The sequence below is a fragment of the Papio anubis genome, chromosome 1 (assembly GCF_008728515.1).
Source record: "Papio anubis isolate 15944 chromosome 1, Panubis1.0, whole genome shotgun sequence".
In the NCBI taxonomy this organism is placed as follows: domain Eukaryota; kingdom Metazoa; phylum Chordata; class Mammalia; order Primates; family Cercopithecidae; genus Papio; species Papio anubis.
The window spans coordinates 178,735,781-178,760,597 of NC_044976.1; the positions used below are offsets into that span (position 1 = coordinate 178,735,781).

The 24,817-nt window shown below is 42.0% G+C and overlaps 1 protein-coding gene across 1 annotated transcript in view; it reads right to left on the reverse strand.

The window, feature by feature from the left end:
- LAMC2 (laminin subunit gamma 2) overlaps nt 1-24,387 on the reverse strand; it is a 67,647-nt gene extending 43,260 nt beyond the window's left edge. The window contains exons 1-3 of the mRNA XM_009191943.4: nt 23,758-24,387; nt 22,839-22,936; nt 15,322-15,543 (exon numbers count right to left, since the gene is read on the reverse strand). Coding sequence (XP_009190207.2) covers nt 15,322-15,400 — 79 coding nt within the window. The 5' untranslated portion in view covers nt 15,401-15,543; nt 22,839-22,936; nt 23,758-24,387. The remainder of the gene's footprint in view (nt 1-15,321; nt 15,544-22,838; nt 22,937-23,757) is intronic.
- Between the last annotated feature and the right edge of the window lie 430 nt (nt 24,388-24,817).

Genomic DNA, 24,817 nt, shown 5'->3' on the forward strand with positions numbered 1-24,817 from the left:
ATTATCCATGGTTTCCTACTTGAGCAGGAATCAGTGCATGATCTGATGTATGCATCTAAAAAGAAGACTGGCTATTATGGGGAAATGCAGTTAGGGAGGGTGGAAGCAGGGAGTGCCCCTGACAAAGGAAAGAGCAAACCTAAAAGCCCAAGGTAGGAAAAAGTCTGGTGCATTCTAGAACTCATGCAAGGATTTGTGCGTTGGAGTCCAGGTATGTGTTCGGGATCTGGCGTTAAGAATTGCAGATCATCAGAAAATAAAATTTTAAAAATCAGACTCGACCCCTGAACAGACCTGAAGCCATTCTGGGGTCAGTAAATAAAACAAGCAGGTTTTTCTCCATCTTTCGCTGAACTCTGACCTAGGTCCCATCCATCATTCCTTTGACTATTCATTTGTACAGAGCCAGGGACACCTCTTCAAGGTTTCATCCTCTCCATTTTCTGCCCCCTCACTCCAGGTCCCTCAAAATCCTTGATTCTGCCAGCCAGCGTTCTCTCCAAAGCCAAGGAAATGAGACTCTGCAAGTTTACCTCAAATCCTACATAAACCCATCCAAAACAGAGTCATCTGAGTCAGATTTTCACAGATTTCTTTAAGTCTAGTAAAGCATGGATGGTAATTGCGTCTGACTGCTGTATACTACTTCTCTGGCACTGAAGCATTTATTACAATAATAACTATAATAGCACACAGTCGCTGACCCTCAAGGTGCTTCTTAGGAAAGACCGCCAGGCAGCCAGACACAGGCTGGACCGCCCACTACCACCCACACTCACCGGGAGACACAGATCAAAGCAGTGGGAGCCCCTCCTTAAACAATAGAGTGAGGTGTGCAGGATCCCCCAGGCTCACTTCACAACACTCCCACCCCTCACTAAAACATGCAGCTCCAACGAGTTAGGTCAGGAAGCAAAGGGGCAAAGGCGGTTTCCCAGCTGTGGCCTTAGGAGAATAAAAGGAAACAGAAAATATTTCCTCAGGTTGTACTCAGGGCAAGGCCTTGGAATAATCATCAGTAGTCGCAGTTCATTGGGATCTCATTTTTAATTTCCCATAAGAAATAGTGCCCTTTTGAGGCATACAATATGAGAAATTTCAATCTCTTGGCATACATATGATTATTTGTCTATAACCAGGTCCTCTGGCTCATTGCAACCTCCGCCTCCCAGGTTCAAGTGATTCTCCTGCCTCAGGTGGGATTACAGGCACCCATCACAATGCCCGGCTGATTTTGCATGTTTAGTAGAGACGGGGTTTTGCCTTGTCGGCCAGGCTGGTCTTGAACTCCTGACCTCAGGTGATTTGCCCGCCTCGACCTCCCAAAGTGCTGGGATTACAGGCGTGAGCCACCGCGCCTGGCCCTTTTTTTATTGTTCTGAACTGAAAAACATGCTCTGCTTTTCACTAAGGTGATCTAATCGCTGTCTTTGTATAATCTGTGAAATCATCGTGCTTTTTAGTGCTTTAACGGTAATGACAAAATTAAAAATCCAAACTCCTTTCAAAACTCAGCAGATGCGGCCCCCGCCAACCTTTCCAACTTTACCTCATCAAGAGTTCACTGGGCTCCAACGCACAGATCTAGGCTGCACTAACCCTGTCCTACCTCTGGCTTTAGGCTTGCTATTTCCTTTATCGGGAGCACTCCCTGCTTCCACCCTCCCTAAATCCATTTCCAGGTAACAGCCAGTCTTCTTTTCAGATGCGTAAATCAGATTGTGCACTTCCTTGCGGATAACCTCCGATAGCTTCTCTCTCCCATAAATGCCCAGAGCACTTCGTCCTCACCTCTCTCAGCATTTGCCTTGTTCTAGCCTGTGTCATCATTGTTTATGTCTATGACTTATTTCTTCTACAGCATTTCTCACCTTATATCCCCACAGTACCTAATGCAATGCTTGGATGGATGGATGGATGGATGAAAAGATGGTGGACAGCATGATGGATAGAAGGAGAGAGAAAGGAAGGGAGAGAGGAAATGAGGGAGGGAAGGAAGGAAGAGAGGGAGGAAGGAAGGAAGGAAGGAAGGAAGGAAGGAAGGAAGGAAGGAAGGAACGGGAAAGGAAGGAAGGAAGGAATATAGGTAGTCTGACTCTAAGAAAAGTCTGTAATCCCAGCACTTTGGGAGGCCAAGGTGGGTGGATCACAAGGTTAAGAGATTGAGACCATCCTGGCCAACACAGTGAAACCCCACCTCTACTAAAAATACAAAAATTAGCTGGGTGTGGTGGCACACGCCTGTAGTCCCAGTTACTCGGGAGGCTGAGGCAGGAGAATCGCTTGAACCTGGGAAGCGGAGGGTGCAGTGAGCTGAGATGGTGCCACAGCACTCCAGCCTGGGCAACAGTGCGAGACTCTGTCTAAAAAAACGAACGATGGATGAACGAACGAGAGAAAGAAAGAAAGAGAGAAAGAGAGAGAGAGAGAGAAAGAGAGAAAGAGAGAAAAAGAAAAAAGAAAAGAAAAACCAAACAATAACCTGAACATACAGAAATCTCCCTGAAGTCCAGAAGCCTACTTTCAAATTTCCCCAATACATTACACAAAGTTTCCATTGTCTACACAGATGACAATCAGTGTAAAAAAACTGATGTTCCAAGCAAAAAAATCCATGGTGAGATGGGAACAGAAAGAATTGTGAAAGGAACATGAGATTTCCAATGAGATTAAGGGTCTGGGACTTTCAGGTTGCTGCTCATACCAGATGAACTATTTCCACCCCAGGAATGCCCACCCATCTGTGGTCTATGAGCCCAGAGCTGCAATGCTTTCTGCCTGCCATCTCAAAAGGCAGCGAGCCTAGGGCTGTGTGGGAGGAGGGCAAGGGATGAGGCAGGCCTCAGAGCATGAGATCAGTTTGCAGTGCTCCGGCAGCCTTGATAGGTAGTGTACTTGGCAGCTGTGTGGGACGATGTCAGGAGCTAGGAATTTGAGCATCATGTTTAAACCTGACAGTGTGTGCTGGCTGCTATTACGTAGTGCTTTGTTGCTCTTGCTACCATTTCGGTTGCTTAGTGCACTAAAACTGATTCAGTGAAACAGCAAGTTTATATGATGTGACCTATAATCTCCCGTGAATTAGCCCAACTATAAATCATTTAAAAATGATGCTTGGCCCGGCGCAGTGGCTCACGCCTATAATCCCAGCACTTTGGGAGGCTGAGGCGGGCAGATCACAAGGTCAGGAGGTTGAGACCATCCTGGCCAACGTGGTGAAACACTGTCTCTACTAAAATACACACAAAAAAATTAGCCAGGTGTAGTGGCAGGCACCTGTAGTCCCAGCTGCTGGAGAGGCTAAGGCAGGGGAATCACTTGAACACAGGAGGTGGAGGTTGCAGTGAGCCGAGATCACGAAACTGCACTCCAGCCTGGCAACAGAGCAAGACTCTGTCTCAATTAAAAAAAAAAAAAAAAAAAAAAAAAAGGTGATATTCAATTATCTTTCTTATTTAGAGGAAAGGATGTGCCCTGTGTTTCCTTTCCTGCATTTTGTGTCCCTCATTCCCTTTCTGAGACATCAAATCTTTTTCCCTCCTTCCTTTGTGCAACTCTCTTCCCTTGGGTGTGATGATGTCATGCTGCCAGGTGTCTGCCCGCCTTCTGACCTTCCCTATTCAAGGCTTTGCTGGCCCCTCTCCTTACCCCAACTCTAAATGTCGGTGCTCCTCAGGGCTCCTTAATCTCCACAACTTCTCTGTCTGAGTCTCCCCTGGGGTGATCTCATCAATGGCAAGGGCTTCGATAACCACCATAGGTGTTGACATCCCAAGATACTTCCTTGGTCCAGACTTCATCCTCAACTTCAGGTCCTCAAGTCTGCCATCCACTTTATTTATTTACTTATTACTTTTACATTTCCTTTTTTTTTTTTTTTTTTTTTTTAAGAGGCAGAGTCTCACTCTGCCGCCCAGGCTGGAGTGCAGTCACACGATCTTGGTTCACTGCAACCTCCACCTCCCAGGTTCAAGTGATTCTCCTTCCTCAGCCTCCTGAGTAGCTGGGATTACAGGCACACACCACCACACCTGGCTAATTTTTGTATTTTTAGTAGAGACAGGGTTTTGCCTCGTTTGCCAGGTTGGTCTCAAACTCCTGACCTCAAATGATCTGCCCACCTCACCGTCCCAAAGTGCTAGGATTACAGGCATGAGCCACCGCGCCCAGCTCACTTTACATTTCCAATTGGTTATCTCAAAAGTTCTTCACAGAAAACCTCTTTAAAACCAAACTTGTGATTGCCATGCCTTGAAGTCAGAAAGCTGGAAGCTATCCTTACAGGTTCTCCATCTTTCTCACCTGCCTATTTAACACTGAATTTTGTTGCTATAACCCACTAAATATCTCAAATCCATTCAAGTCCATCTCCACTATGGCCATATCTAGACCAAACCTCAACCATCTCTTGCCTGCCATCACTTTCTAGCTGAATTCCCTGCAACTCCTTTTCCTTCCCTCCACTCAGCAATCAGAAAATCTTTCCAAAATACAAATTGTATCACGACTTCTCTGCTTAATATTCTGTAGTTTCTTTCCTTTCCTTTGAAGTTAAGCACCAGAATTCCTCAATATTGCCTCAAGGACTATCATGGTCTTATCCTATCTATTTTTCCCGTCTAATTTCATATAACGCTCACCACTGGGACATCTTGATCTCTCTTCCATTCATTCACATACACTTCATTTTATGTCTTCATTTCCTCTGCTTCTTAAAATTCTTGCTTTATAAAAGAAAACCATCATGGTGGGCAGAGACGAGTTGAGGCTGACAATCTCAACTGGTCTCCTATTTCATTTTTTTTCAAAGAAATTACACTAAAAACTAAATCTTAATACACCTTATTGGATACCATTCCCTTCTTCTGAGTCAAAGGACTGCTCTCGTGTAAACCGACAACTCTTCTATGTTCAAAGACAGCAACAGTTGCCTCCATGAAGTCACCTATAATGAGGTCTTTCAGTGGGAAGTCCAAATGTAAAAAGCTATACTGAAGATGGTGAATAAAGTTTCAGTTGCATATAACCACTTTAAAAAATCTAGCAAAGGTTGTTCTCAGTACAAAAGCAATTATTGAAAGTGTCCTTTAAATAGAAATTTATCCTAATGTATTTTAAACATTTTTATCAGCCAGGCACAGTAGTTCACACCTGTAATCCCACCACTTTGGGAGGCCAAGGCAGGTGAATCACTTGAGGTCAGGAGTTTGAGACCAGCCTTACCAAAATGGTGAAACCTTGTCTCTACTAAAAATACCAAATTAGCTGGGCGTGGTGGCACACACCTATAATCCCAGCTACTCGGGAGGCTAAGGCAGGAGAATCACTTGAACCTGGGAGGCAGAGGTTACAGTGAGCCAAGATTGTGCCATCGCACTCCAGCCTGGGGAGCAAGAGTGAAACTCCATCTCAAAAAAAAAAAAAAAAAAATTTATCAAAAACAAATAATTTTGACAAATATTCAAATTGCGTATTATGTATGCAATCCAAAGCAAGATACCACCTGTCATTTATCAGTTTGACATCAAAGGCATCAGAAGCTATGATCCTCTTTGCAAAAATCCATCTCTTCAAATCTGAGATATTCAAGATGAAAAGATGAATATTTTTATTATATTATATTTACATGTGATTATGAAAATGCTTATAAGGATTTTTCTAGTTTTAAAACCTCCTACATGGAATTTTTCTTTCCAAATTTTAATATGTTTCTCGGCTGAAGCAGATATTTTAAAACAAAATCTGAATCCTTCATCATTTAAACTGGCCTTGAACTTTATTGTTTAATGTGTGAATATCTGCTCCCAGTTTTATCTTTTTAAAGAATGTCACAATATGTTCCCTAATTAGAATAAGAAAACTGAAATGGTACTTCTCTCACTAAGCCTTTTAACTGAATTTAATCTTCTTTCGCAAATTTTTCATAGCCACATTTTAAGCCACCACAGCCAGAGGACTGATGCCATATCCTCCTGAGCCTGATCATTTGTTTCATTTAAATAAAGGGTATGGCACCAGTTGACATTTAAATGTCCAAGCAGTGTGAGTAAGGCTGCAGCAAGAAGTGCAAGGATGAGAGGAACGACGGAGCTCAATTCTCTAAACACACAGGCAATTTTGAATCATAAAGTACCGGTGAGTCTTTTCAACTCTAAATAGTCCAAAGTCATCAAGAGTCAGTGAAACTCAGATCACTACCATTTCCTTTTGAATGATTATGGCTTCAGAGGAGACACCTCTCTCACCGAGAGTTCATAGTACATGATATCACAACCTAGACTTGGGAATGTGCCCATGTGAACTGTAGATGACTCAGCTTGGTGAGGACTCACTCCATCAGGAGTTCACACCTGGAGATGTCTTCCCCTGACACTCCACTGGAACACCAGCCCCAGGCAGACAATGAGGAGGGGGAAGAAAGTCCCAGCGAACAGGGAAACTGGGGACACCACATTTTGTCTGACTAGCAAAGGAGTGGAGGGCAAAGGTAAAAGCTGAGGGTTCAGTCTGAGTAAGCTCAAAGGTGAAAGGGAAGGCAAAATGAGGACATCAGAGTTATAGCTGGCACTGTCAAAGGCTCTACCACAAACCAGCTGCTTTCAGCTGCAGCACAGACTCAGGAAGTGATTGTGGTAAGATTCTATATGACAGCAACCACCTGCATGGAACTCCACACTCTTCTGACCACAGAAACAATGGCTTATACATTTCTGTGAAGTCACCCACAAAGAAAAGCATTCCAGCACAGAAAGGACATTTAACTGTTATTCGAAGAGCACAGTGTTCTCTGGACATTTCTTGCATGGCTTAGAAAAAGGTATCCTCTGCCCTTCTAAGAAGCAGTTGAAATAAAGGGAATCAGAGATTCCAGGGAAGCTAGAGGTAAATACTTGAAGCAAAGAGGACCAAAAGGAAAGAAATCATGTATGATATGTCTGAACCAAGAAAAGTTAAAAAGGAGATTCTAATTTGTATTAAAATGCCTTTTGGAGATAATTGGAGTATATATTAACCATGATTTTTCAATTATTTAAATTTATGTTTCATTGGTTCCTTTAAAAAATAATAATAAATCTTCCTTTTTAAATCCTTATTGCTTTTGTGAATAATACTTTTTTTGTACAAGGAGATTAGGCACAGATTTTTTGCTATCACTACATCCCTTCACAAACATACAAGCATTTAGGTATGTGTGTGGGCTTACATACCATTATATAGTTCTTAGTCTTCACAAAAGAACAATGGTAATTCATGTGCATTTGCAATGTTGGGAAAATATGCATGGAGTGTGTTTATAGCATCTTCCTTACAGATTCTTTTTTTTTTTTTTCAGAAAAAAAGATGAATTAAAACTGTATTGCTGGCTGAGTATGGTGGCTCACATCTGTAATTCCAACACTTTGGGAGGCCAAGGTGGGCAGATCATGTGAGGTCAAGAGTTTGAGACCAGGCTGGCCATCATGGAAAATCTCCATCTCTACTAAAAACATAAAAATTAGCTGGGCGTGGTGGTGCTCACCTGTAATCTCAGCTACTCAGGAGGCTGAGATGGGAGAATCGCTTGAATCCAGTAGCCAAGATTGCACCACGGCAAACCAGCCTGGGTGACAGAGGGAGACTCCATCTCAAAAACAAAAACACTGTATTGCCTAAAGTCAGAAGAATGAATTAAATGAGGTCTTATGGGCCAAACTACCTTTATAAATCCATAAAGAGAAGTAACGAACATTTTGAGAAGAGACTGGACCATGAAGACTGCATCAGGGAGTATCTTGCATCTCAGTCGAACAAATATGCTGTTTCTTCACCTACCACTTCCTATGGCAGGTCCACCGTGGCCTCTCCCCTGCTCCCTGCGGATCTCAGAATGTGAAGATCCCCTCCTACCATGGTACACCTGCCAGGATGGGGCAATAGCAGCAGCTTCAGATTACTGTTGGATCCACTGCCTTCCTGAAGTAGGCCAGGCTATTTGGGATGAAAAATGATTTTTAAACACTAGGAATCCCCTACCAGAAAGTATCCTTTTACCAAGAGCAAAATGGGCAGTGATTTGAAACAGCAGTAAGTATGTATAAAGCTTACATGGTCAACATTTTGGCCATGAAGCTGACCACTTCCTGAAAGACTCCAAAACTTACAATGGTCTGTAGCAGGGAGAGAGAAATAATCTCTGGACACGACTACGTATATATAGATGCAAAGTGTCAACAGTCATTAAAGAACAATGATTGATAAATGAGAAAGTCTTATCACAGTACTATCTAAACTGAGCCCCTTGGTCAATTCCAAGCTGCATGATAACCTGACAGCAGAGTGGAACAAAGGGAAGAGGAAACTCGGTAATTTGAAATCTGTTCTCTTGTTAATGCCTCACAAACTAGAGCTGTGCTTGGTTTTAATCTGTTGTTCTCTGATATTTTTAAAGGAAAGGCCAATATATTGAATCACATACACAAATGGAGACTTCTGAAAAGATGAGATAGATGTCTCCTTTAGAAATACAAGTGGTATTTCAACAATAGATAAAGGTTCCATCAAGCTTGAAACTTAGTTTAAATGAAAATTCAGGCTGGGCACAGTGGCTCGCGCCTGCAATCCCAGCACTTTGGGAGGCTGAGGTGGGCAGACTACGAGGTCAGGAGATCCGAGACCGTCCTGGCTAACACGGTGAAACCCCGTCTTCACTAAAAATACAAAAATTAGTCGGCCATGGTGTTGCACCCCTGTAGTCCCAGCTACCCAGGAAGCTGATGCAGGAGAATTGCTTAAACCTGGGAGGCAGAGGTTGTAGTGAACCAAGATGGTGCCACTGCACTCCAGCCTGGGCGACAGAGCAAGACTCCATCTCAAAAAAAGAAAATTGAGAAACACGCCAACGAATTATCTCAGAAAAAGAACATTAAACTAGCAACTGAAATCTGGCCCTGGTCAAGGCAGTCACTCTTCTGTGCCTCAATTTTCCTATCTATAAAAGGATGAAACATGCTGGAGCCCAGCTCTGCTATGACCAATAGTGAGAATTTGGGCAGTTAATTTACCTCACTGGGTGTCATTTTTCTCATGTATAAAAATGAGAGGCTCTTGTAGAGAACCCCTGAGGCCCACTCTCATTTTAGTTCTACAATACTGTAATAAGAGAAAAACATGGTGAAACATAAAATATTTTGTAAGAAATGCCCCACATCAGTGCAGCTGAGCATTTGGATGATTTGTCCAAGTTTTAAGTTAGTTGTGGGAAATGATTTGGCTGCAATTTGATTCTTTTCTATTGAGGAGATACATATCCCCACAATAAATAAAAAGACACAGTTAGAATTCTATAAATATAAGCCCTGAAGAAGTGCAGGATCCGTATACCTTTGGCCAATTGATCTCCACCCCTCACCTGATACAAGAGAAGGGAAAGACTCAGGTTCTTCCCTAGATCAGTGTTGGAGGAAGAACCATGCTCTTCTATTTCCATGGTTGTGACGATAAAGAAGCACATGCTTGTTGGGGAATTACATACACAGACATACAGTCACCTACAGACAGAAAAGACTTAGCCTTTGGCTTTGGACATGATTCAAACGTTACATCACCTATCTAGGGATTATATTAGAACACAGCCTAGTAATGATTCAGTCACCTATTAGGTTTAATTTTTGACTAAATGAGAGTATTCCAGAATCTATGGAGCTCCTATTTCTACACTGATCTCTCTCTCTCTTTTTTTATTTTTATTTATTTTTTTTGATATGGAATCTCATTCTGTCACCCAGGATGGAGTGCAGTGGCATGATCTCAGGTCACTGCAATCTCTGCCTCCCAGGTTCAAGCAGTCCCCCTGCCTCAGCCTCCCAAGTAGCTAGGATTATAGGCACATGCCACCACACCCAGCTAATTTTTTTATTTTTTAATAGAGACAGGGTTTCACCACGCTGGCCAAGCTGGTCTTGAACTCCTGACCTCAAGTGATCCGCCCGCCTTGGGCCTCCCAAAATGCTGGGATTAAAGGCATGAGCCACTGCACCCAGTCCTCTACACTGATCTCTAATAGATGATTCAAGTCTTGCGCTTAGAAATTTCTCCAGGACAGAAAAAAAAAAAAAAAAAAAAGTCAGTAAGTTTGAACCACTAAGAACTTAAATGGGAAAGATATTCCCAGGATTCTCTCAACACCTTAACTTTATGCCCTGACTTTCCCATAAACATTAATCACAAATCAACAATCTTTCTCAGCTTCTTGGGCCAATGAGGCTGAACTAGTGGCTGGCCCCAGTTTAGAACACCCAGAATTTAAGCCCACATGGGAATTTCCAGCCCACCTCCAACCCAATTCTACATCTCTGTTCATGCTTGAATATAAGGTAGAGGTTTTAATTTTTCCAAAATTATCCCTCAGGAAAAAAAAAAAGATCATATTTAAGTCCTTTCAAAATCTTGCATATTATAGGGTACTTTCTCAATTACTTTATTGTAAAAATATTGTTTGGGGAAGATACATTAAGTTAAAATGACCTCAATCAATGTATTGGAGAGTTATCAGTAAGAAAGGGGCCCAGCTATCTAAATAATTCTCATAATGGTGCATTTCTTCATAATTGTGAATGCTGAAAGTTGTTGCATATAAGCCTTTCAGAGTGATCACGCTGTGAAGATCACAACACACATTGAGGGATAATTTTTCTATCTTTTAAATGTTTTGAAATGATGTACTTTCCAGTGACCACATCAAAAACAGATTCAAACAGTACTATATCTCAAGTCATCTGGTGAGATGAATATAAATGAATATAATTTGAGTATAATTACTTCATAAAATGTGAGTGAACAAATCAATCCTTCTAAGTATATTATTTCATCAATTATGTGACTTTCACTATATCTGTGTAATTAATTTACTAAATTAAACATAAAGAGACATTTGACTACTACAGGTATATTGCTAAATGTTTTCATAATCAAGTTGTCCAAATCCTTTCTTTGGATGTGGGGGAAGTTCTTCCCATTGGGAAATGAGAGATGATCTTTGTGGGGTCATCGTATATTTGAGCACGTTTTAGAAAGCATCAGATTTGCTGAATCTGTATGTGATGAGGTCTGATGGATGAAAAAGGCAAAGAGAAGTAATGATACGAGATCCAATCTTGAAACTGCAACCTGCTTTGGGTTCCTTGTTTCGTTGGGTAAAACTTGAAGCTCATTTCTGCTTGAGCAGGAAGGCTCCTCAGCACCTTTCTTGGGCTGATGAAAGGACAGTAAAAAGGAGGCCCTTCAAAAATGTTACCACTTAAAATACAGAAGGCAATATACCAAATTCAGTACTGGCAGGGCAGTTAGTTGTAATAACAATAGTAATCTATTAACATGTATTAAGTGCTTACCAGACAATGTGCAAAGTGCTTTTTGTGTAATGATCATATCAATTTATCATCCTTATTCTAGAGATATAGAAGCTAAGTAACAGGTGAGGTAGCTTGCCCAAGTCCCCAAGTATAAATGTGCCACAATGGTACATGATAGGGCTGGGATTTGAACCCAGGCAGTCTTACTCCAGAGCCTGCACTTTTATGTATGATGCTATACCACTTCAATGATTTAAATAACAGAATCTGTAAGGGAGCATAAACATTTCAAAGGTTCCTTCCTACTATCCACAGCATCTTTTTTCTAGCGTCAGGGCATGGGAGGAACCAAATTAGTGATCTGTAATAATCATGGATTCTGAATTTGCCATTCTAGAAGAATAATTGCTTCAAAACTCACCTGATGGCTAAATCCAGATGTGTTAGTCCTCATTCCTTGTATATACACATTTGGATATCTGAATACCAGTTATTACTGCCATGTTGCTGACAGTCTTCCTTTGACTAACAAAACCCTCTTCTTCCTTGATTCTCCTCTATCCTCAGTGCTCATTCCTCCTGATTCTGCTCCATTGTTCCTCTATCTCTTGTTTAAGTGCTGAGGTTTCTTTTACCTCCATATCCTAGGCAATCTCGTCTGTGGTCAAGGCTTTGCTTTCTACCTGTGGGCCCCCAAATTCATATCTCAAATTTCTTTTCTAAACTTCAAAATCATAGTTCCAGCTGTTCACTGGAACTGTTGGATATCTCTATATGCATCTCAAATTCAACAGGTCCCCACAAGAACTTACTCTCTCCTCTCCACTCACTGTCCAACCTTGTTCCCAAATCTGATCCTTCTTTTATTATTATTATTTTTTTTTGAGATAGGGTCTCACTCTGTCACCCAGGCTGGAGTGCAATGGTGCAATCTCAACTCACTGTAGCCTCACCGTCACAGGCTCAAGTGATCCTCCTGCCTCAGCCTCCTAGAGGTGGGGTTTCTCCATGTTTCCCAGGCCGGTCTCGAACTCCTGGGCCCAAGTGATCCACCCACCTCAGCCTCCCAAAGTGCTGGGATTATAGGCATGAGTCACTGTGCCCAGGCTGACCCTTCTTTTATAGTCCTCATCCTTTAATGGCATCACTGTCTAACCACGTACAAACCTAAAGCCTCGGATCCATCTTGGACTCTTCCTTATTTCTCACAACTTTTCTGTACTCATATCCCTAACACGCAGACTTATTGGATCACCAGATTCTTCAGATTTCACCTTTTAAATGTCCCTGTAATCTGTGTCCTCTTTGCTTTCATTACCATGATGAAGGCTTTCATTTGAATTACTGTAATAATCATTTATCTGGCTTCCCCAGCTCCACTTCATTCTCTTAGCCCTTGAGTGAGTGACCTTTCTAAAACATGAATCCAGTCACACTCATTCCTGCTTATGAATCATTCATACAGCTCTTCTTTGCCTATAGGGTGCCATTCTACTGCATAGCCTGGCACATAAAGCCCTTCACAAGCATATTGGTGGCTATGTTTCTAGTCTCTTTCTTATCTCTTTCTCAATCCTTCTCTAGTCATACCTCTTGCTGTGAACTAAGATCCAGACCACTGGGGCCACATGACATTTTATGTCACACCAGGCAATCCTATCCTGAAGGGGAGACTTGGTCTTCCTGATCTCTGGACAAATAAGTTCACTATACTGTACTGTTGGCTTTGGATTTTTTAAAGAAATGTGGTTCCAGGCATTTTAAGGCACTTTACAGTAATTGTTCATCCTTTCAAAAACTCTACAAGTTTGAAGTACCATTGCCTCCATTTAACAACGAAAAAGCAGACACCAAGTGTTACTAATAAGAAACTAGTAATGAACCAAAATGTAAAGCCGGGTCAGGCTGACTCTAAAGCCTGTGCTTTAGCTGAGCCCAGCCCTGAAAGTCTTGCCGATTTCATCTATTGCCATAATTTCTACTGCAAGGAAACAACCAGGAAGCAACCTCACTGCCTTAGGTTCTCATATGTGCAGCCCACAGGACACTCAGACACGGTCACTTTGGGACATGGCAGGTACCATATTTTCAGTCCAACTTCTAGCACATTCCAGCATCCCATGAATGAGAAAGCATGTGTGTTCTACCCTGACAACAAACTTCACATTCCCATTGAATCCCAAAATGAAGGCCTCTGAGGAGGGAGAATAAAACCTCAATCTGCCACCGAGGAAGGGGAAAATGGAAATGAGCCTCAGTGGTATTTCTGACTTCTTGGGGTGGATGGATGCCGAGAAGCTGGTATGTCTTTAAGAACTGAGAGTCCTAGCTCTGTCCCCTTAAGCCTGATTTTATTAAACGATTGATAGCATCCTACATATTTATTTTTGTTCCCTAATGCTAATACACACATATGCACTCAACTATAGCCAACAAGAAAATTGCTTAAATAATTACTTCTCATGTATAAAAGATGTATCTTATTCCTTTATTACTTTTATAATGGGGCTCAAAAAGCTCCAGTCTAAGAGCCCCTGGATCAAGTACCAGTTTCATCTCTGCCAACGGCTGCCTGTGTGGCCTTGAGAAACACATTTTCATTTTCTCATTTTTCAAATCAAGAGATTCCAAGTAGTTGATCCATAAGCAGTCCCTTTAAATTCTAATATTCAGACACTATTCTTACTTTGGGGATGTCTTCCATTAGGCTGAGACTTCTTATCCCAGCCCTAAGAGAACCTACCCGTCATGACCATTTTCAGAACCTTTTATTTATCACATTTTAAAACTACATATATTGAAGGTATACAACATGATGTTTCGATATACACAGTAAAATAGTATTCTAGTCAGGCAAATTAATATATTCATTATTTCACATAGTTACCTCCACTTTTTTTTTTTTTTTTTTTTTTTTTGGTGGCAATCATACATGGTTTTGAAAACGGTAGTCAGAGATGATAGGTTGGAAGTTAATTCCAAGACTATCTTAGACAAAAAGGACTGTAGCATTGCATTCAAACACATGCTCAAACATTATTCGTGCCACTCAAATCCAATTCAGGCCAGCATCAGCCAGAGTGCACAATAATATTGGGAATGGTTTATACAATTCCATGTGCATATGAGCATTATCTTATATCCATGCATGCACATGTGTGGAAATGGCTTCTGGCCTTGGACGTATTGAAATAATGATTGAAATGCCATCAGGTGAAGGAGGTAATATAAACATAAAGCATCAGGGCAATTATACAGGCATATATGGATAGAACTAGGTGACAAGGAAAACACCCATAAAATGTTGCCATAGCTGACACATGCTTACATTTAACAGTTGCTAGGTTCTCACAAAGTTTTGTTTACATGAACTTAACGTCTAATACATGACAGCCAACTAGGTGCCCTAGATAAGATCAAATGATATATGACACAGGTGCCCAATAAGTGACTGTTGAATGAATATTACATAAAAATACTATGAAAAGTAACGTGATGCAAAAAAGGTGAGGGTATTGCTAATACTCTTAAGGCTCATTTTTCTATCTGAAAGTTGAAACATGAATTACAGGACTATTGAAGAGGTTCCTTTGCAATCTTTGTGGTGTTCATAGTCACGGGAAACATTCCCAGCAAAACCTCTTAATAAAAGCACACGCTGGGGAAAGAACGTATATAACAACATATTACTGATCAAATAGGGGGCCCTTGGTCGAAAAAAGAAATCAAGCAGGAACATTTTTAAAGCAAGGAAGACCCTCTTTTGGCACAGCTTATTGGCTTCCTATTTTTAAAAAGCAGACAACTTTACATATTAGTCTCATTTAAAATCAGTCTCTGGAGAAGCCCCAGATGAGGGAGGAGAAGGGAGCGCTAACAAGGTTCTGGACAAAGTGGGAATCCTCGGAGGTACGTTCAGCCATCACGGTCTGCAGAGAAAGGCAGGTTCTCAGCCCAGGGCTGAGACGTTTCCTCGTGGAAGCCGACTCACCTTCCCTCCTGGAGGTGGCCCGGGCTGCGGGCAGGAGGAGCGAGAAGCAGAGGCAGCAGCCCAGCCAGAGCGCAGGCATGGCGGGGCCGGGCCGCTCCGTCTCTGTCTCCGCTGCAGGGGTCGCTGCCCGGCGCCTCGGCTGCTGGTTCTCACTCTGCGCTCTGCTGTGCCTTCCTTTTCCTTGGTCAGGTGGTTTTATCGACTCTTCTACCTGACTCAGTCCTGACAGGAAGAGAGCCTGTGTTTCAGGGTGTGACTCACCTGTGAATAAGGAGGACCCAGCCCTCCAGAGGCAGACAAACACACAGCACACACCGGGCTGGAAAAGCGCTCCCCGCAGCCGCCCGCTCCCCCTTGCAGCGAAGAGGGCGCACACCTGGCCCGGGCCAAGGGTGTGGCACAGAGGCTGCGGCCTGGGAGCCTTCGCCTGGAATGTGCCGGATTCCCCGGAGCCCTCCTTCTCTCCCGGGGTGGTCCAGGGCAGATTCACAGAGGTAGATAGCAGCCCACCCCTTCCTCAAACTGGGAGGCCCAATCTTAAGTGCGCTAACTCAGAAATACGGCAGCAGCCCGAATCAGCTCCGGCTTAAAGGACATCAAGGAAGACAAGTCAGTCGGAGAGTCACAACAGGGTCCTCTCCACCCTCCAGCTTAGGGTCAACCTCTCTCTGAAATACAGCAGCCTCCTTTCTCCAGGCTGAACCAAGGGTTCCTCTGCTGGCCTACATAACTTCCTGCTCACCAGGGTTAGCAACTCATAAAGTAACCTGTTGACTGGCCAACCTCCCTATAAAGACTGAGTATCGTTTTCTTTTTGCTTTGTTTGTTTGTTTGTTTTTGTTTTGTTTTCAATGGCACCATCATAGCGCACTGCAGCCTCCAACCCCTGGGCTCAAGCAATCCTCCTGCCTCAGCCTCTTGAGTAGCTAGGGCTACAGGCAAATGCCACCACATCCAGCTAATTTTTGAATTTTTTGTAGAGACGAGGTCTTGCTGTGTTAGGCAGACTTGACCTTGAATTCCTGGCCTCAAGTAATCGTCCTGCCTTGGCCTCCCAAAGTGCTGGGATTACAGGCATAAACACCATCCCTGGCCCACTTTATACTCCTAACTAGTACAGTATCTAGCTTGCAGTTGGTGCTTAATAAATATTGGGTTGAAATGAGTAAGAAAGAGGATCTAGATACCAAACTCTTTTATCTTAGAGTGTATTTCTCAGCTATTCTCCTTGGGCACTAGAGAAAATAATTGTTGAGACCAACTTTGAATGGTATCCACTGTGCTAGGTGAGGTGAGTCATATCTAGACAATTGCAAATCTTGGCATAAACTATATTGTCCCTTCTCCTAAGGAGGTTAGTGACAATAATTCAGAGAGGTGGCTGTCAAGAAGGCTTTGGTTCCTGCTGGAGATTTAAAAATTGCTAGAGCTTTATAAATACACAATCTGTCCAAAACAACCAACCTTTCCTCCCAACATCGAGGCCTACAAAGGTCCCCAATAAATAGCTGTTTGCTGACTAAATGTATGAATATTCTCTAGATTGTTCTGTGGATGACAACATAAGATAACAAACAAATCATCCAGGGCAGACATAAGTGTCAAAGGTTCTAAGAACTTCAGTTCATGCATGTCATGGAGACCAGGGTGGGCTGACTGGGATAGCTAAGGATGGCTTTGTACAGAATGTGGAGCATGAACTGGGTGTTAGGAATAACTGGGGTCTGAATACAGAACCCAAGAATGGTAGGGGTAAGACAGGTTGCTGCAAAATGGCTGACACCTAATCTAAAATCTCCAGCAACAAAACCTGAGGAATAGAAAAGAAACTCCAACTTTCTCACCCAAGGCTTGATTCTCTTCTACTCTACCCAGGATTCAAACAAATTACACAAATATTCTTCTCTCTCAAAACTCAGAGTCTCCAGCTACAGCTAAGGTTTCAGTTCACAGAGACCAGGTCTTTAGAATTTTCCCTCCTAGTCGCTGGTGCCTTGTGAAGGCTGAGGTCCTCTCCCTGAGTCCCATCCATGTTGTGCAGTTCACCACAGTCCTGCAGGAACAAGGCACAGGGCCCTGCAAAATAAAGTCTTGAAGGAAGATTTCATTTTAGTACAGATTGCTATAGTTTATTATATCTTAAAAGTTGGAACAGATGTGTTCATCTAGCATCCTTTTGGCACAGTGATAATAGCAATACAAACACATAAGTAATGCTTACTGTTTGTCAGTCGCTGTTGTAAATCCTTATCACATTAACATTTTAATCTTTAAAACAACTTTATGAATTAGGTGTACTATTAATTTCCCCATTTTACAGACAAGAAAACACAGGCATGCGAAAGTCAGGTAACATGCTCAAAGTCACACTGCTAGTAAGTTGCAAAGCCAAGGTTTAAAATCAGGCAATATGACTCCTCCACAATCCATTAGCTCTTTGTTAGGTCAGATTAAAAAGTACCATTAAAAAAGACAAATTCACATCACTGAATGAATTCAACATGCAGTCAAAGGTTATTTATCAATGACCATTCTAACCTGGCCAGATTGTAGACTACTGGCCTACATCGATAAATTCAAGTCACAAAGGACTCAGAACAAATGTTTCCAATGTTTCCCAAGATGTTAGTTCTAGAAGGACTCCCAGAGGTCATCTGGACCACGGGTAGCAAATGGACAGCAGGCCCCTGGGCACCAGACCCACCAGCAGCCTCTTTTATGTGAACAGTGCAGGATTTAAAACATTTTTAAAACATAAATGCTTTAAGGCAGGCACTCCCTAACTTTTCTCAGTTCCCACCTCTTCACATTGCCTTATTCTGGGCTTCTCCACACATCCAAACAACTGTCCGGCTCAGGCTTGACACCCCTGCTCTGGCCTCATCCCTTACCTTGCTCAGTGACAATATCAACCCATTTTACCAATCTGAGAATTCTTCTCTGGTGCATTACTGGGGTTAAGAGTGTTCTAGTGGCCAAATGTTGATGCTTGGGCAGGTTCCTAGGGCCAAATTCTAGCTTCTATTCATCAAGGTAGTTACTTTGCTTTCTGTGATCCTTAGTTTCTTAATCTATAAAATGGAGATAATAATAAAACATTTACCCAGGAGGGCTATTAGAGTTAATGAATTATCTAGGGCTCAGAACAGCACCAGGCACATAATATGTACTATACAGATGTAGTCATAATAAGAATAATAATTATTGTTTTAAAATTATTATTATCTCTGAGTAAGCACTAATCATTTTTCTGTTGTTATAATTACTAACAAATACCATATGAGAAAGATGAAGTTTTTGCTTCAACCCATCTACTAATTAATTATTGAATCATTATTTGAAAATTTTGTGGAACTCTTGGCCTAATCCAAGTTCATGCCCAGATTACCAATATTTACTTAGATGCTATTAATGAATTCATATTTTTGCTGCATATCTGGAAATTTCCTTCACATACAGATTTTCTTACCGAATGTTTCCTTTTTTTTTTTTGAGACAGAGTCTCACTCTGTCACCCAGGCTGAAGTACAGTGGCACAGTCTCAGCTCACTGCAACCTCCACCTCCTGGGTTCAAGGGATTCTCCTGCCTAAGCCTTCTGAGCAGCTGGGATTGCTGGCAGGTGCCACCACACGTGGCTCATTTTTGTGTTTTTTAATAGAGACGGGGTTTCACCATGTTGGCCAGGCTGGTCTTGGACCCCTGACCTCAAGTGATCTGCCCGCTTCAGCCTCCCAAAGTTCTGGGATTACAGGCCTGAGTCACAGTGCCTAGCCTGTTTCAAAATTTGTGAAACAGGGCAAGACTCTATCTCGGAAAAAAAAAAAAAATGTGAATTTAAAACTTCACTTTCAGACAGGTTGGGATCTTACATTTCAAGGAAAAGGTAAAGGTAAAGATTTAAATGTATTCTTAGGATTACCTTTAATTAACACATGGCTTTTCAAAAAAGCAAAAACAAAAATCTATTTGCTTTTCCATATGACCCAAATAAATATATATTTTTTCAAATCCAGACAAAAGTCAACTTAATACTACTCAGTAATAAAAAGGAATAAACTACTGATACATACACAGCATGGGTGAATCTCAAAGCATTGTGCTAAAACAAGCCAGGCACAAAAGTCCAGATCTGATGTGATTCCATTTAAATGGAATTCTAGAAAAGGTAAAGTTACAAAGCAAGAAAGCAGATCAGTGGTTGTCAGGGACAGGGACTGACTGCAATGGGCCATGAGGATACTTCTGGAGGATGGAAGAAATATTCTAAAATATTATTGTGGTCAAAAGTAATCAATTGCTGGCCTGGCTCAGTGGCTCACACCTGTAATCCAGCACTTTGGGAGGCGGAGGCGAGCGGATCACCTGAGGTTAGGGGTTTGAGACCAGCCTGGCCAACATGGTAAAACCCCGTCTCTACTAAAAATACAAAAATTAGCTGGGCCTGGTGGTGCACACCTGTAATCCCTGCTGCTTGGGAGGCGGAGGCAGGAGAATCGTTTGAATCCAGGAGGCGGAGGTTGCAGTGAGCCGAGATCATGCCACTGCATTCTAGCCTGGGCGACAGAGAGAAACTCTGTCTCAAAAAAAAACCAAAAAGGTCAGGCGCGAATCCCAACACTTTGGGAGGCCGAGGCACGTGGATCACAAGGTCAGGAGATCAAGACCAACCTGGCTAACGCGGTGAAACCCAGTCTCTACTAAAAAAAATACAAAAAAATTAGCTGGCCATGGTGGCGGCCGCCTGTAGTCCCAGCTACTCGGGAGGCTAAGGCATGAGAATGCCGAGAACCCGGGGGACGGAGCTTGCAGTGAGCTGAGATCGTGCCACTGCACTCCAGCTTGGGCGACAGAGTGGGACTCCGTCTCAAAAAAAAAAAACAAAAAAACAAACTCGATTGTGCACTTAAAATTGGATTGTATACAAAATATCTCAATAAACTGATATTAAAAAGAGAAAATCTCAAAAAAAAATTTCATAATTCAGATACTTTAATTCAAATGTGCAAACTCAAAGCAACAACCAGAAACATACCAGCGTTTGCATAAGTTGTGTGACAAAACCAGGCCTGACATCTCTGCTGGTTTGGATCAGCACCAAGCTGCCAGCTCAGACCTTTGGGCAGAGACACCACCCAAGCACTGCAGGAGGACCCCTCTTCTGGAAACCTGTCTGTTTCGGCAGTTTACAAAAAGTAAAAGATGCTTTTTGAAATGTTTGCATAGGGGCATGAATTTTAAACCCATCTCAGACTTTTGTTCTAGAAAGTGAGTGCTTGAATTTGCATCTGATCCTCCCCAAATTTGTTCATTTATAGTGTGACTCCTGGTGTTGGTGAGGATAACGCTCTGTGTAGAGGTTCTCCAACCACAGAGCGGAAAAGGACTGGGGCATTCCCACTGGGTGTGGCCAGGAAGGCTTAGGCCCTGGAAGTCCCCTTTGTTCATTGTTGCTTTTGCAGCTCAGTCATCGCCCAGGGGACTTTTGTTTCTACAGTGCCGTATAAATCACTTCACAGAATGGTCATCCCTCCACCCAACCCCCCAAGTAGAATTATTAGTAACATGTTGATTTTTCCCTTCAGTTCCATCATTACCTTAGTTTACTTTCAGAAGGAATGTCTGGCATGTCATCCGCTTTCAAACTCACTTATGATAAAAACTGAAGTACTGGCTGTTAACATGCCAGCAATGGACAGGGCCGTTGGTCCCAGTTCCCTGCCCTTTAAACAATCTCCCCAGATAGTTCTAATTATGTCAGCATTCACATTACAATTTTAAATGTAAAATATAGCAATCAGAAAAGAAAATTTTTTAAAACTCCCCTTTGTTCTTAATTGGTAAAGGAAAATGTCCATAAATGGAAATGGTTCAGCGTTTCCTGGATCGTCTGGGTAAATTCTCTGAGGCTGGCTGAACTCCAGAAAACAATGTTCTCTGAAGCAAAACCCTGGCTGAAGTGGCAAGCTTCCATTTTATGCAGAAACATATGTGGTGTGCCCACAGCTAGTTTTCAGGGAGCAGTAGAGGCCAGAGCAGAACTGAAGTAATGCCGTTTATTTATTAAAGGGACATGATCGTTTTTCTGTAGTTGGCTGGTGGTACATCTGGGCCAGAGATGTGGTGGGAAATCAGCACATGAAGAAGAACTTCATTTGCTTCTTTTTTGGTGTAGCTATTATAGACCGAAATATTCAAATCAATTAATTGTTAAACAATACCAAAAAAATGAGGCCGGACGTGGTGGCTCACAATTGTAATCCCAGCACTTTGGGAGGCCGAGGCGGGCGGATCAGTTGAGATCAGGAGTTCAAGACTAGCCTGGCCAACACGGTGAAACTCCGTCTCTACTAAAAATACAAAAAAAAAAAAAAAAACCCCAGCCTGGTGGCATGCACCTGTAGTCCCAGCTACCTGGGAGGCTGAGGCAGGAGAATCGCTTGAACCTGGAGGCAAAGTTTGCAGTGAGCTGAGATCACGCCACTACACTCCAACCTGGGCAACAAAGCGAGACTTCGTCTCAAAAAAAAAAAAAAATTGAGAAGGAGCACAGAGAAGAGGGGCATAAGCTGAGGAAAGCAAAATAGACAAAAAACAATCAAAACAAAACAGGACAAAAGATTCTCTGAAAGAGGGGCAATTGGTAGATTTCAAGGCTGTGTCAGTTGTTGTGTTCCCTTAAAATGAAATTTGGTCATCGATGCCTCTGTGAAATATTGATTAGTAGATGAAACATTGCCCAAGATTCCTCAGCCATGCTTATGCTTGGACCATAGATATTCGGATTTGAATGAGAGAGGCAAAGGAGACCACTGCAGTGAAAATTCTTGTCTCCATTGCAGTGGTGGGGGCCAGGGCTGTATCACATGCAGACTTGACAAGATAAGCTAGAAATGAGAGGTGGCTACCCTTAGATCAGAGATCCTACTTTTGCCTTTGTAAGGAAGAAATGAGTTCAGGAAATAATGTTTCTAAATGTCTTTCTAAATTTAAATCTGAATTTTTTCCACCTTTAATAATTTAAATTACAAAGTCTGAAAAACTCTATAGCATTTAGAGATCTGTCCTCTGCCTTTAAATGGCAAACTTTGGGTGTATTTTCAATGTCTGATAATAATCTTGACAATTATAATACTAACAGCCAAACTGTAGTGAATATTCTGCATACGCCCAGCTCAGTGATGAGAGCCTTTATAGGATTACGGAGTTCGCTGTTCACCACCATCCCATGAAGCAGGTGTTACTATTATCCTCATTTTCAGGTTACCCAGGCTCCTATGCAAATCCACACCAATACCTCTCTCTAGAATTATTATTCAACTACAGTATAAAAGCAAATTAAGCCACTCACTGAACAAATATACTCTATAATTTAAAAAAAATGAATTGGATCTTTAATAAAATATGACATGCCTATTCCTTATAAAATATACTGTATGTTCCATAGTCACCCCTCTGCAGCAGATAAGCAATAGACAAGGTTTGGCTATTAGGGGTACATTTTCTTTGTCATATTACCTTTTGTTATTCTTCAGTGTACGATGACTTCGATTCTTATGCAACATCCTTTTATGTCATCCAATCAGGTCTTGCATCGTTTTCTGTTGGTCTGATACCTTAATCCAGATATAAGAGTACATTATTAAGTAACTCAGTTCTTGAACGCCTTAGAACAATTGGAAGTTATTTTCGGCATAGTGGAAATAGTCTGAGCTGTGTGCAAGAGCTCAAGAATTTAGTAACTATATCCCGAACTCAGCTTTTCTAGGGCTGGGTTATACAGAAATCCCCAAACATTCCTGGGTGTTTCTTTTGCAGGAAACCTGCAGATTGGTTATTCCACTGCGCTCCAATGATGGAGAGAGCTACAAATAATCACAGAAAAATCTAGAGACCTTCCTCACTAATCTAAAAATTTCTCATAGCCTCAATATGTTTATTTAGATTAAGTAGGAAAATTAATTCAGTGATTCAGACAACTTAAACCAAAATGACACATTTGCCTCAACCACTTGGCTATTTTAGGCGAATTTATTTTAGGCCTGAATTATTTGGACAACTATTTCAGTGCTCTGTTTTTTACTGTACGAATACAAAGAAAAACAAGGTTTAGTCGTCATTGCTTTATCAAATTAACTAATGCCTTTGCTATTCTCTTTCTTTAGGGTCCTCTATTAATACAACCCTCATAATTAACTTAGAAACTTTCAGCTTAAGCAGAATATGGCTACGTGGTTTTGCCACAGAATTGTTTACATGGAACTGAATACATCTATGTGCCTCAGGTAAACATAAAATGGTGTGAAAGGAAAATAAATCATGGGACCCCCAAATCACTAAGCCAAAGGGAAGAGTCAAGCTGGGAACTGCATTACACAAACCTGCCTCCCATTTTGTTTCTAAAGAAGATAGTTACAAAGATAAAAAAGCTACATACCTCTCTCACAGTTTGCCCACTAGGAAATTCCTTGCGGGTCCCAAGATCAAGTTCTGTTGCATTTCACCCTGACAAGGAAAACTGAGAGTTTATCTTCACCAGTACGGGACAAAGGACAGAACTTGAAGTCATCCCTCTACTCACCTGAGACAAATGCATATCTGATCACTTCCTCTGCTCTGTATTTTATCTTATGTAAAAATGCAGATTCATTGAGCTAAAGGGATACATAAGCGACTATTCCTTTACCCACCCTTACATGTGAATGGCTAATCGAAGACTCAAAATAATGCAACCGTTTGCCTCTTATCTATACACACCTTCAAAACATTCCTTCCTCCTTTCCAATTATCAGCCCTTTCCCCTTTAAGTATTGAAGCTCTCAAAATCATCTTTGGAGAAAGGCATAGGTCTGTCTTCCAGGTGCAAGATGTCCTTAACTTTGACTTCTAAACTTCCAAATTGATTGAGATTTGTTTCAGATACTTTTTGGTTTACAGTGGATTACACTTAAGCTAAAAAATTCTACACACACATGGATATGTATTACCTGAGCTCTAGGTAGAAAATCTCCTTTTAAGTAAGATTTTGGGGGCTTTGGTTGATTTGTTGTTGTTATTGTTGTTGTTGTTGTTGTTGTTGTTTTGAGACGAAGTCTTGCTCTGTCGCCCAGGCTGGAGAGCAGTGGCCGATCTTGGCTCACTGCAAGCTCCCCCTCCTGGGTTCATGCTATTCTCCTGCCTCAACCTCCTGAGTAGCTGGGACTACAGGCGCCCGCCACCACGTCCGGCTAATGTTTTGTATTTTTAGTAGAGACGGGGTTTCACTCTCTTAGTCAGGATGGTCTCGATTTCCTGACCTTGTGATCTGCCCGCCTTGCCCTCCCAAAGTGCTGGGATTACAGGTGTGAACCACTGCGCCTAGCCAGTTGATTTGAGTTTTAGGTTTTAATCTTATACTCTATATTATCTTTTTTTTGAGTCGGAGTCTTGCTCTGTCACCCAGGTTGGAGTGCAGTGGCATGATCTCAGCTCACTGCAACCTCTGCCTCCCGGGTTCA